At 47.4% G+C, this 14,113-nt stretch overlaps 2 protein-coding genes across 2 annotated transcripts; both read left to right on the top strand.

The window, feature by feature from the left end:
- The first annotated feature begins 4,211 nt into the window (after positions 1–4,211).
- Positions 4,212–4,850, top strand: MRPL34 (mitochondrial ribosomal protein L34). The gene is made up of 2 exons (XM_058859030.1): positions 4,212–4,317; positions 4,432–4,850. Exons 1-2 carry the CDS (start codon positions 4,241–4,243, stop codon positions 4,700–4,702), a joined length of 348 nt encoding a protein of 115 aa, XP_058715013.1. The 5' UTR covers positions 4,212–4,240; the 3' UTR covers positions 4,703–4,850.
- A 791-nt stretch (positions 4,851–5,641) lies between these two features.
- Positions 5,642–14,113, top strand: DDA1 (DET1 and DDB1 associated 1). Its single transcript, XM_058859031.1, has 5 exons — positions 5,642–5,759; positions 7,938–8,018; positions 9,451–9,502; positions 10,880–10,941; positions 12,465–14,113. Exons 1-5 carry the CDS (start codon positions 5,757–5,759, stop codon positions 12,573–12,575), a joined length of 309 nt encoding a protein of 102 aa, XP_058715014.1. The 5' UTR covers positions 5,642–5,756; the 3' UTR covers positions 12,576–14,113.

The raw sequence follows: 14,113 nt of genomic DNA, 5'->3' as shown, positions 1-14,113 counted from the left end.
GAAGGGAGGGACACGGGGACGGGGGGGGACAGGAGGGGACAGGGATGGGGACAGGGATGGGGACAGGGATGGGGACAGGAGGGGACAGGAGGGGACAGGGATGGGGACAGGGATGGGGATGGGGATGGGGACAGGGATGGGGACAGGGATGGGGACAGGAGGGGACAGGGACAGGAGGGGACAGGGATGGGGACAGGGATGGGGACAGGAGGGGACAGGAGGGGACAGGGACAGGGACAGGATGGGGACAGGGGGGACAGGGATGGGGATGGGGATGGGGACAGGAGGGAACAGGGATGGGGACAGGGATGGGGACAGGAGGGGACAGGGACAGGAGGGGACAGGGGGGACAGGGATGGGGATGGGGATGGGGACAGGAGGGGACAGGGACAGGGATGGGGACAGGGATGGGGACAGGGATGGGGACAGGGGGACAGGAGGGGACAGGAGGGGACAGGGACAGGAGGGGACAGGGATGGGGACAGGGATGGGGATGGAGGGGACAGGGACAGGAGGGGACAGAGATGGGGACAGGGACAGGAGGGGATGGGGATGGGGACAGGGAAGGGACAGGGACAGGGATGGGGACAGGGACAGGGACAGGGACAGGGACAAGGCCAGGGACAGGGACAGGGACAGGGACAGGGACAGGGACAGGGAAGGGACAGGGACAGGGACAGGGACAGGGACAGGGACAGAGAAGGGACAGGGACAAGGACAAGGCCAGGTTGAAAGGAGTTTAAATCCCATCCCGCCCCATCTCGCACCTGTTACAGACACATTTGATATTGTTGGCTTCTCCCAAATATTAAAATGAATGTTATGTGGATAAGAATGAGAAATTTTTGTTGTGTTAATACCGTTTTCTTTATTTCTGTTATTGACGAAATTTAGGAATAGTGGTATAATATAATATAATATATAATGTATAATATATAATATATAATATATAATATATCATATATCATATATCATATATCATATATCATATCATATATAATATATCATATATGATGTATAATATATAATGTATAATATATAATGTATAATATATAATATATAGCATATAATATATAATATATAATGTACAATATATAATATATAATATATAACGTATCATATATAATATATAATATATAATATATAAAATAAATATAAAATATAAAATATAATATATAATATATAAAATATAATATATAATATACAATATACAATATACAACATATAATATATAATACATAATATATAATATATAATATATAATATACAATATATAATATATAACATATAATATACAATATACAATATATAATATATAATATATAATATATAATATATAATATATAATATATAATATATAATATAATATATATAGTGGTATAATAGTGGTATAATAGTGGTATAATATGTTAGGCTATGGCATGGAATTAAAATAAAAACTCCTTTTGTTTGTATAACCCAAAGACTGAGGAAAAAAATAAAATAAAATAAAACAAATATATATATATATAAATAGCTAGAGAAGTCCTGCATTTGTAAATTATTTTATCCAGATGAATCCAGCAGTGACCATGGGGGAGGAATTTATTGAATTCTGGGATCAGGGAATGGAAATCTCGATGGGTTTAAGAGGATTGATCTGTTGGGAAAGGGGCAAGAGAAAACTGAACAGAAGAACCCCAAAAATCCTAAAAAGAATGTTTGAATATGAACGAGAATTTATGGATATTAATGAGAATTTATGGATATGAAAAAGAATTTTTGGATATGAATGAGAATTTATGGATATGAAAGAGAATTTATGGATATTAATGAGAATTTATGGATATTAATGAGAATTTATGGATATGAAAGAGAATTTATGGATATTAATGAGAATTTATGGATATCAATGAGAATTTTTGGATATTAATGAGAATTTCTGGATATTAATGATAATTTTTGGATATTAATGAGAATTTTAATGAGAATTTTTGGATTTGTAGCAGGGTTTTTAAGGGCCAATCCTTTGTCAGTGAGCTGAATGCACAGACACCCGCCTGTATTTGTACACTTTATTTTTATCTCCTAATTATCTTTTAATTAACCTTTTAAACTCCATAAAAATGATGTGAACCTCATTTTTTCACAATTGATCTATTGGGAAGGGGGCAAGAGAAAACTGAACAGAAGAACCCCAAAAATCCTAAAAAGAATGTTTGAATATGTGTGAAAATTTATGGATATGAATGAGAATTTTTGGATATTAATGAGAATTTATGGATATTAATGAGAATTTTTGGATATGAACGAGAATTTATGGATATGAATGAGAATTTATGGATATGAATGAGAATTTATGGATATGAACGAGAATTTTTGAATATGAACGAGAATTTATGGATAGGAACGAGAATTTTTGGATATTAATGATAATTTATGGATATGAACGAGAATTTATGGATATGAACGAGAATTTATGGATATTAATGAGAATTTATGGATATGAATGAGAATTTTTGGATATGAATGAGAATTTTTGGATATGAATGAGAATTTATGGATATTAATGAGAATTTTTGGATATGAATGAGAATTTTAATGAGAATTTATGGATTTGTAGCAGGGTTTTTAAGGGCCAATCCTTTGTCGGTGAGCTGAATGCACAGACACCCGCCTGTATTTGTACACTTTATTTTTATCTCCTAATTATCTTTTTATTAACCTTTTAAACTCCATAAAAATGATGTGAACCTCATTTTTTCACAATTGATCTATTGGGAAGAGGGCAAGAGAAAACTGAACAGAAGAACACCAAAAATCCTCAGAAGAATGTTTGAATATGAACGAGAATTTATGGATATGAATGAGAATTTATGGATATTAATGAGAATTTTTGGATATGAATGAGAATTTATGGATATTAATGAGAATTTTTGGATATTAATGAGAATTTATGGATATTAATGAGAATTTTTGGATATTAATGAGAATTTATGGATATGAACGAGAATTTATGGATATTTAATGAGAATATTTGGATATTAATGAGAATTTATGGATATGAAAGAGAATTTATGGATATTAATGAGAATTTATGGGTATTAATGATAATTTTTGGATATTAATGAGAATTTTAATGAGAATTTATGGATTTGTAGCAGGGTTTTTAAGGGCCAATCCTTTGTCAGTGAGCTGAATGCAGAGACACCCGCCTGTATTTGTATACTTTATTTTTATTTCTCCTAATTATCCTTTTAATTAGCCTTTTAAAACTAAACAGAAGAACCCCAAAGATCCTAAAAAGAATGTTTGAATATGAATGAGAATTTATGGATATGAATGAGAATTTATGGATATGAAAGAGAATTTTTGGATATTAATGAGAATTTATGGATATTAATGAGAATTTATGGATATGAATGAGAATTTATGGATATGAATGAGAATTTTTGGATATGAAAGAGAATTTATGGATATTAATGAGAATTTTTGGATATTAATGAGAATTTATGGATATTGATGAGAATTTTTGGATATTAAAGAGAATTTTTGGATATGAATGAGAATTTATGGATATTAATGAGAATTTATGGATATTAATGAGAAGTTTTGGATATTAATGAGAATTTATGGATATTAATGAGAATTTTTGGATATTAATGAGAATTTATGGATATGAATGAGAATTTATGGATATTAATGATAATTTTTGGATATTAATGAGAATTTAAATGAGAATTTATGGATTTGTAGCAGGGTTTTTAAGGGCCAATCCTTTGTCAGTGAGCTGAATGCACAGACACCCGCCTGTATTTGTACACTTTATTTTTATCTCCTAATTATCTTTTTATTAACCTTTTAAACTCTATAAAAATGATGAGAACTTGGTTTTCCAATCCCGCTACCCCAGGCAGCTCCAGGCTGCCCTTGGACACTCCCAGGGATGGAGCAGCCACGGTTTCTCTGGGAATTCCATCCCATTCCCACCAGGAATTCCCTCCCAAATCCCATCCCAGTTCCCCTTTCCCAGTTTGAAGCCATTCCCTGTGTCCTATTCCTCCATCCCAGCGCTCCGGGAGCTTTTTTAGGCTCTGGGAGTGGCTTTGGGGACTATCGCGACATGCGACAGCCCCCCAGGCGACAAGGCCGCGGTGGCGCCGTTGCCATGGTAACCCCGCCACTACCCCAGCAGGGACTACAACCCCCATCAGCCCTTGCGGCGCAGCGCTGGCTGTGATTGGCTGGCGGGACGGAGCCAATGAGAAGCGGCGTTGTTGGCGGGCGGAACAAAATGGCGGCGCTGGCAACTCTGTGGGCGCGGGCTGGGGGCCGCAGGTACCGTGAGGGGAAATTCCACCCTTAAAATTCCAACCTTAAAACTCGAAGTTGATACCTTCTTTCCCTCTCCTCACTCCTTTTTCTGCTTTAATTTTTTTTTTCCCCCTCAAGCTTTTCCCCGCTGCAAGGTTTTCCCTTCCCGCTGCTCCCGAACTCTCTGGAGCCTCTCCCCAAGACTCCCAACCCCTCCGTTCTTCGCCTCATCCCGGTTCCTGCTTGGAGTTTCCAACAAATCCGTGGAAAATCGCGGGGGAACGAGTACCAGCCCAACAACTGGAAGCGGAAAAAGACTCACGGGTGGATTAAACGGATCCGAACTCCCGGCGGGATCGCCGTGATCCTGCGGCGGATGCTGAAGGGCAGAAAATCCCTCAGCCACTGAGGGAAGCCTCTGGAATTCTCCGGGAATTCGGGAATCATCCCGCCCAGCCGTGGAGGTGCTGCCCAGCCCTGTCCCTGTCGCCTCTGAGGGGTTTGGGACGCGGTTGTTGCTTCAGTTGTTAAATTATGCTCGGTTTTTGTTTTTTTTTTTAACCGTGTGGTTATTCCGAGTTTTGGTTTTGTTTGTTTGTTTATAAATGTGGGAGTGCGGGGTGTGTTTAAATGTGTCGCCTGGAGATTCCTGCGTTAATTAGGACGGGATTAGGATGAGGAAAGGGAATTTTTGGCGTGTTCCAGGGTCAGATTTTCGGGAAGGGTGGGAGGATTCGGGATGTGGAATTAGGGATGGAATTCAGCTTGGATATTAATGAGAATTTATGGATATTAATGAGAATTTATGGATATGAATGAGAATTTATGGATATGAATGAGAATTTATGGATATTAATGAGAATTTATGGATATTAACGAGAATTTATGGACATTAACGAGAATTTATGGATATTAACGAGAATTTATGGATATTAACGAGAATTTATGGATATTAATGAGAATTTATGGATATTAATGAGAATTTATGGATATTAACGAGAATTTATGGATATTAACGAGAATTTATGGATATGAATGAGAATTTATGGATATTAATGAGAATTTATGGATCCCGGAACTCAGCAGCGCCTCTGCCCCTTCGCTGCTCCGCCCTCCCTGAGTCCAGCATCACCTCCGGGACGGGATAAAGGGAGGGAATTCTCCTCCTCCTCCTCCCCGCGCCGCTAATGAGCCGCGGTTTAATGAGCAGCATTTTAATTAGCCAAGGTCCGAACCACAACTCCCAGCATGCCCCGCGCCGCTCTCCATCCGGGTCCTCCCGCACTGCGCCCGCCCCGCCCTTCCGCGAGGGCACTTCCTGCTTTCAGCCCGACCTTGATTGACAGCCGCCGTATCCAATAGCAACGCGGCGTTTGGCGGCGCGGCCCAATCAGCGCTCGCTAGGCGGGCGGCCATGACAGTGGGCGGGCCGGGGCGGCTCCTCCCGGCTGGCGGCGGTGAAGATGGTACGTGAGACCCCCGCCGCAATGGCGGCCCCGGGGCGGCCTCAGCGGCACGGCCGCGGCTCCCGGGTCCCGCCGCACAGGCCGCGGCTTTCCCGGTACCCGCAAGGGCGGAAGCGCGGCCGCCTCCGGCCTGTAGGGCCCGCGCCCGCCGCGGCCTGGGCGGGGGTGGTGCGGCTGAGGGGGCTGAGGGGGTGGGGGGGGGTGAGGAGGGTGAGGGGTTCCCGCCCTCAGGGGGGAGAGGAGCGGGGGGGTGAGGGGTGAGGGGATTTGGGGTGAGGGGAGCCTCAGGACAGGGTTTGGGGCTCCGGGGGTTTGGGGGGTTTGGGGTGAGGGGAGCCTCAGGACAGGGTTTGGGGTTCCGGGGATTTGGGGCTCCGGGGGTTTCGGGTTTGGGGGGTTTGGGGTGAGGGGCTCTGGGGATTTGGGGTGAGGGGGGTTTGGGGTGAGGGGAGCCTCAGGACAGGATTTGGGGCTCCGGGGGTTTCGGGTTTGGGGGGTTTGGGGTGAGGGGCTCTGGGGATTTGGGGTGAGGGGCTCCGGGGGTTTGGGGTTCCGGGGATTTGGGGCTCCGGGGGTTTTGGGTTTGGGGGGTTTGGGGTGAGGGGCTCTGGGGATTTGGGGTGAGGGGTTCCGGGGCTTTGGGGTGAGGGAAGCCTCAGGGCAGGGTTTGGGGTGAGGGGGGTTTGGGGTGAGGGGCTCTGGGGGTTTGGGGTGAGGGGGTTTGGGGTGAGGGGAGCCTCAGGGCAGGGTTTGGGGTGAGGGGGGTTTGGGGGGTTTGGGGTTTGGGGTGAGGGGCTCTGGGGGTTTGGGGTGAGGGGGTTTGGAGTGAGGAGCTCCGGGGTTTTGGGGTGAGGGAAGGTTCAGGGCAGGGTTTGGGGGATTTGGTGTGAGGGGGAAGCGCAGGGAGGGGTTTGGGGGATTTGGGGTGAGGGGTTTGGGGGATTTGGGGTGAGGAGGAAGCGCAGGGAGGGGTTTGGGGGATTTGGGGTGAGGGGTTTGGGGGATTTGGGGTGAGGAGGAAGCGCAGGGAGGGGTTTGGGGGATTTGGGGTGAGGGGTTTGGGGGATTTGGGGTGAGGAGGAAGCGCAGGGAGGGGTTTGGGGGATTTGGGGTGAGGGGTTTGGGGGATTTGGGGTGAGGGGGAAGCGCAGGGAGGGGTTTGGGGTGCATGTGTTGAAGGATTTGGGGGTTGCGGGGGTCCCACGGGGTCAGGGTGGGGTTGGAGCACCCCAATATGGGTGGGGGGCACCCCAAAATGTGACCAAACCAATTTTTGGAGGGGGGATTTAGGGGTCACCCTAAAATGGGACCAAACCAATTTTTGGGGGGGGGGGGGTTTAGGGGTACTGGGTGTTCCCCCTTGGAATATTTGGGGGGGTTTGGAATATTTTGGGATCCCTCTGGGATTTGGGGGCTTCCCCACCCTCGGGTTTGGGGGAGGGGAAGGGCAGCTCCTTCACCCTCAGGTTTTTTTGGGAATGAAGGAATTGGAACCTCCCCATCCACAGGATGATCCCTTGGGAATTTTGGGATGGGAATTGAGGGATCTGAACCCGTCTGGGATGATCCCTTGGGAATTTTGGGATGGGAATTGAGGGATCTGAACCCGTCTGGGATGATCCCTTGGGAATTTTGGGATGGGAATTGAGGGATCTGAACCCATCTGGGATGATCCCAGGGGGATTCTGGCATGGGAATTGAGGGATCTGAACCCGTCTGGGATGATCCCAGGGGGATTCTGGCATGGGAATTGAGGGATCTGAACCCGTCTGGGATGATCCCAGGGGGATTCTGGGATGGGAATTGAGGGATCTGAACCCGTCTGGTGCCTGGGATGATCCCTGGGGGATTCTGGGATGGGAATTGAGGGATCTGAACCCATCTGGGATGATCCCTTGGGAATTTTGGGATGGGAATTGTTCCATGGGTTTGGATTAGGACCATTCCCGGGTCTCCCAGGGGTTGGGAATTTCAGCCCTGGGATCAACCTGGGAATTTTATCCAGGAAAGGAAAACTTTGAGCCGCCCAAATCCCAGGAATTTTCCTCTCAATCCATGGGATTTGGGGCTGGATGTGGGGGTGGCTTGGATGGACACAAATCCCTGGGATCTGCCAGCATTCCCTGGCCTATCCCTGCTCCTTCCCTGAGGGGTTTTTTGGGAATTCTGCCTCTCCAGGCAGATTTCCTGAAGGGGCTCCCGGTGTACAACAAGAGCAACTTCAGCAGATTCCATGCGGATTCCGTCTGCAAGGCTTCCGTGAGTGCTCCTGATCCTGGAATTCCCCAATCCCAGAATTCTCCAGTCCCGGAATTCCCCAATCCCGGAATTCCCCAATCCCAGAATTCCCAAATCCCGGAATTCCCCAATCCCAGAATTCCCAAATCCCGGAATTCCCCAATCCCAGCATTCCCCAATCCCAGAATTCCCAAATCCCGGAATTCCCCATCTCAGTGTTCCCAGATCTTGGCATTCCTGAATCCTGGGGTTCCTGAGTCCCGACATTCCCAAATCCTGGCGTTCCCAGAATTCCCCCATCCCATTGTTCCTGAATCCCAGCATTCCTCATCCCAAATCCTGGCATTCCCAAATCCCAACATTCCAAATCCCGGCTTTCCCAGTATCCCAACATTCCCAGGATTCCCCAATCCCAGCATTCCCCAATCCCAACATTCCCAGCATTCCCAACATTCCCAACATTCCCCAATCCCAGCATTCCCCAATCCCAACATTCCCCAATCCCAGCATTCCCCAATCCCAACACTCCCAGCATTCCCAAATCCCAGCATTTCCCATCCTGGAATTCCCAATCCCAACATTCCCCACTCCCAGCATTCCCCAATCCCAACATTCCCAGCATTCCCCAATCCCAACATTCCCAAATCCCAACACTCCCCAATCCCAACATCCCCAATCCCAACACTCCCAACATTCCCCAATCCCAACATTCCCAACATTCCCAATCCCAACATTCCCAATCCCAACATTCCCAATCCCAACACTCCCCAATCCCAACATTCCCCAATCCCAACATTCCCCAATCCCAACATTCCCCAATCCCAACATTCCCAATCCCAACATTCCCAATCCCAACATTCCCAATCCCAACATTCCCCAATCCCAACACTCCCCAATCCCAACATTCCCCAATCCCAACATTCCCCAATCCCAACACTCCCCAATCCCAACATTCCCCAATCCCAACACTCCCCAATCCCAACATTCCCCAATCCCAACATTCCCCAATCCCAACACTCCCCAATCCCAACATTCCCCAATCCCAACATTCCCCAATCCCAACATTCCCCAATCCCAACATTCCCCAATCCCAACACTCCCCAATCCCAACACTCCCAGCATTCCCAATCCCAACATTCCCCAATCCCAACATTCCCCAATCCCAACATTCCCCAATCCCAACACTCCCCAATCCCAACACTCCCCAATCCCAACATTCCCAACATTCCCAATCCCAACATTCCCCAATCCCAACATTCCCAACATTCCCAACATTCCCAATCCCAACATTCTCAATCCCAACATTCCCCAATCCCAACATTCCCCAATCCCAACACTCCCAGCATTCCCAATATTCCCAGCATTCCCAACACTCCCAGCATTCCCAATATTCCCAGCATTCCCAATCCCGGTGTTCCCGTTGCTGACGGATCTCTTGGAATTCCCATTCCAGAACCGCCGCCCCTCGGTGTATTTGCCCACCAGAGAATTCCCCTCGGAACAGAGTGAGTTTGCCGGGAAAATCCCGGCTTTTTCCGGAACTTTCTCCGGATTCGGTTGGGAAAATCACAAAATCCCAATTTCCCTCCCTTTATTCCCAATTTTCCCCTTTTAATTCCCAATTTTCCCCTTCTTTATTCCCAATTTTCCTTTTATTTCTTCCCCACTTTCTCCTCATTTATTCCCAATTTTTCCCTTGATTTATTCCCAGTTTTCCCCTCCCTTATCCCAAATATTCCCCTTAATTATCCCAAATTTCCCCTTTTTCATTCCCAGTTTTTTTTCTCACCTTATTCCCGACTTTTCCCTTTCTTTATTCCCAACTCTCTCTTCATTTATCCCAAATTTTTCCTTTGTTAATTCCCAATTTTCCCTGGATTTTTTTCCCAATTTTCCACTTATTTATTCCCATTTTTCCCTTGATTTATTCCCGATAATCCCTTGGTTTATTCCCAATAATCCCTGGATTTATTCCCATTTTCCTCTTTATTTATTCCCAATAATCCCTTGATTTATTCCCATTTTCCTCTTTATTTATTCCCAATTTTCCCCTTGTTTATCCCAACTTTCCCCTTAATTTATTCCCAGTTTTCCCTGGATTTATTCCCAATTTTCCCTTGATTTATTCCCAGTTTTCCCTTGATTTATTCCTGATTTTCCCTTGATTTATTCCCATTTTCCCCTCAATTCACCCCCAATTCCCCCTGGATTTATTCCCATTTTCCCCTTGATTTATTCCCAGTTTCCCCATGATTTATTCCCAATTTTCCCTTGATTTATTCCCAATTTTCCCTGGATTTATTCCCGATTTTCCCTGGATTTATTCCCAGTTTTCCCTCAATTCACCCCCAATTTCCCCTTGATTTATTCCCATTTTTCTCTTTATTTATTCCCAATTTTCCCCTTGTTTATCCCAACTTTCCCCTTAATTTATTCCCAATTTTCCCTGGATTTATTCCCAGTTTTCCCTGGATTTATTCCAAATTTTCCCTGGATTTATTCCCAATTTTCCCCTTGATTTATTCCCAATTTCCCCTTGATTTATTCCCAGTTTCCCCATGATTTATTCCCAGTTTTCCCTGGATTTATTCCCAATTTCCCCTTGATTTATTCCCATTTTCCCCTCAATTCACCCCCAATTCCCCCTGGATTTATTCCCGATTTTCCCTTGATTTATTCCCAATTTTCCCTTGATTTATTCCCGATTTCCCCTTGATTTATTCCCATTTTCCCCTCAATTCACCCCCAATTCCCCCTGGATTTATTCCCATTTTTCCCCTTCCTTCCTCCCCATCAATCCCCGATTTTCCCTCCCCCTTTAACCCCCGGAATCCCCCAAAAACCTGGAATTCTTTCCGTGTTTTTCCCGGGAATGCGGGCAGTTATCGTGACAGAGAAGACGAACATCCTCCTGCGCTACCTCCACCAGCAGTGGGACAAAAAGGTGACACTGGGAGCGCAATTCCCGCTTTTTCCCTTCCCTTTTCCCGGGAATTTGGGATTCCTTGGATCCCAGGGAATGGTTGGGGTGGGAATTCCGGGCTGGGGAAATCCCGGGATTGGCTCTGCCTCGGGAAAAGGGGGGGGAGGGGGGAATGGGGGGGATTGGCTCGGGAATTTGGGAATGGTGGGGTTGGGAATGATGGGATTTGGGAATGTTGGGGTTGGGAATGATGGGATTTGGGATTCTGGGATTGGGGATTCTGGGATTTGGGAATGTTGGGGTTGGGAATGATGGGATTGGGAATGTTGGGATTTGGGAATGATGGGATTGGGAATTCTGGGATTTGGGAATTCTGGGATTTGGGAATGTTGGGATTTGGGAATGGTGGGGTGAGGAATGATGGGATTTGGGATTCTGGGATTGGGAATTCTGGGATTTGGGAATAATGGGATTGGGAATGATGGGGTTGGGAATGATGGGATTTGGGAATGATGGGATTTGGGAATTCTGAGGTGGGGAATGATGGGATTTGGGAATGATGGGATTTGGGAATTCTGGGATTTGGGAATTCTGGGATTTGGGTATTCTGGGATTTGGGATTCTGGGATTGGGAATTCTGGGATTGGGAATGTTGGGGTTGGGAATGCTGGGATTGGGAATGGTGGGATTTGGAAATTCTGGGATTTGGGAATAATGGGATTTGGGATTCTGGGATTGGGAATGATGGGATTGGGAATGTTGGGATTTGGGAATGATGGGATTGGGAAGGATGGGATTGGGAATGTTGGGATTTGGGAATTCTGGGGAATGTTGGGGTTGGGAATGTTGGGGTTGGGAATGATGGGATTGGGAATGATGGGATTTGGGAGTGCTGGGATGTCGAACGCTGGGATTTGGGAACGCTGGGAATTCCTGGAATGCTGGGATTGGGGAATGCTGCGATTTGGGAACGCCAGGATTCGGGAACACTGGGAGTTCCGGGAATGCCGGGATTCAGGAATTCTGGGATTTGGGACTGCTGGGATTCGGGAACACTGGGAATTGCGGGAATTCCAGGCTGTCCCTATGGTATTCCTGGGATTTGGGAATTGCGGGATTCGGGAATTGTGGGATTCGGGAATTGCGGGATTTGGGAATTGCGGGATTTGGGAATTGCGGGATTTGGGAACACTGGGAATTCTGAGAATTCCGGGCTGTCCCTGTGGTATTTCTGGGATTCGGGAACGCCGGGATTCAGGAATGCTGGGAATTCCTGGATCGTCGGGCTGTCCCTGTGGAATTTCTGGGATTCGGGAATTTCTGGGATTTGGGAAGGCTGGGAATTCTGGGAATGCCGGGATTCGGGAACACCGGGATTTGGGAACACGGGGAATTCCGGGATCGCTGGGCTGTCCCTGTGGAATTTCCGGGATTCAGGAACGCCGGGATTCAGGAATTCCGGGATTGGGGAATTGTGGGATGTGGGAACGCTGGGAATTCCGGGAATTCCGTGCCATCCCTGTGGAATTCCCGTCTCTCCCCAGAATGCGGCCAAGAAGCGGGACCAGGAGCAGGGGGAGCTGGAGGGGGAGAACTCGGCCCCGCCCCGGAAAATCGCCCGGACCGGGAGCCAGGACATGACCGAGGACACTTAAAATTCCCGGGATTCCCGGGATTCCCGGAATTCCCCAGGCTCTTCCCGCTTTTTTCACCCCCCCCACCCCGCTGGGAATTCCCGGGATCCGCCCTATTTATTTGGGATTCGCCTCTTTCCCGGTTTTTGGGGTCGCGTTGGTTGGAGCGGGAGAAGCTGATTCCCAAAATTCCCGCTTTTCCCGGGATTCCTGGGGTTTATTCCCTGGGAGATCCTGGAGTTCCTTATTCCCAAAATTCCCTCTGAGATCCTGGAGTTCCCGGGTTTTATTCCCCGTGAGATCCCGGAATTCCTTATTCCCGAGTTTCCCGTTTTTCCTGGAATTCCCAGGTTTTATTCCCTGTGCTATCCCGGAATCCCTCGTTCCCAAAATTCCCGTTTTTCCCGGGATTCGCTCCTGAGATCTCCCAGGAGAACTCATTCCCAAAAATTCCACTTTTTCTGGGAGAGGGGAATTCCTGGGATTTTTTCCTGCTCAATCCCAGAATTCCTCATTCCCAAAATTCCCCTTTTTTCTGCGATCTCCTCCCTTCCCAAAATCCCCTTTTTCCCGGGATTCCCCAGATCCCTTCCCTGTAAAATTCCAGGATTTTTTTTCCCCCCTTCACTCGAGGAATTCCCAGGAATCCTTTGGATATTCCCAAACCACGACCGAGGCCTTTCCCGTTTTTCCCAGAAAATTCCCGACCTTTTCCAATCATGGCTGGAGCCAATTCCTGGGAATTTCAATCCCGGGATTTTTTTGGGGGGGTGGGGGAGGGGCCGGATCCGTGGATTTTTTTTTTTCCCCACCCTCTGGAAAAGCCGGAATCGTCAATCCTTAAATCCCGAGTTTTTCCCGGGATCCGAGGGATCGCTCGGAATTCCCAAGGGACGGAGCCGGGAGAGGACTGGGAGCGGCTCCGGCCTCGGATCCGGGAGAATCCCGGGTGGAATTCCGGGAATCCTGGATGGAATTCTGGAATCCCGGGTGGAATTCTGGGAATCCGGGATGGAATTCTGGGAATCCCGGGTGGAATTCCGGGAATCCTGGGTGGAATTCCGGGAATCCTGGGTGGAATTCTGGGAATCCTGGATGGAATTCTGGGAATCCCGGGTGGAATTCTGGGAATCCCGGGTGGAATTCCAGGAATCCTGGATGGAATCCTGGATGGAATTCTGGGAATCCTGGATGGAATTCTGGGAATCCTGGATGGAATTCCGGGAATCTGGGATGGAATCCCGGGTGGAATTCAGGAATCCACGACGGAATTTGGGATCCGAGATGGAAAAATCCAGGAGGGAATTCCGGGAATGGCGGAGCCCGACCCAACGCTCCCGAAATCCTTGGGATTGAGACAATTCCCAGCCGCCTTTCCGGGACCATCCAGAGGCTCGGGATTCACGGAAAACCTCGGGAAAAGCCGGAAAAGGACGAGATTATCCCAAAATTCCAGCTGCTTTTCCAGGAGGAGCCGATTCCCGCGGAAATCCCGGAATTCGGAGCCGTTTTCCTTCCCTTTGCCGTGAAATCCGTTGGGATTTTTCCAGGAGATTCCC

The sequence above is a fragment of the Poecile atricapillus genome, chromosome 28 (assembly GCF_030490865.1).
Source record: "Poecile atricapillus isolate bPoeAtr1 chromosome 28, bPoeAtr1.hap1, whole genome shotgun sequence".
Classification (NCBI taxonomy): domain Eukaryota; kingdom Metazoa; phylum Chordata; class Aves; order Passeriformes; family Paridae; genus Poecile; species Poecile atricapillus.
This window is presented reverse-complemented; position numbering and strand designations above follow the sequence as displayed.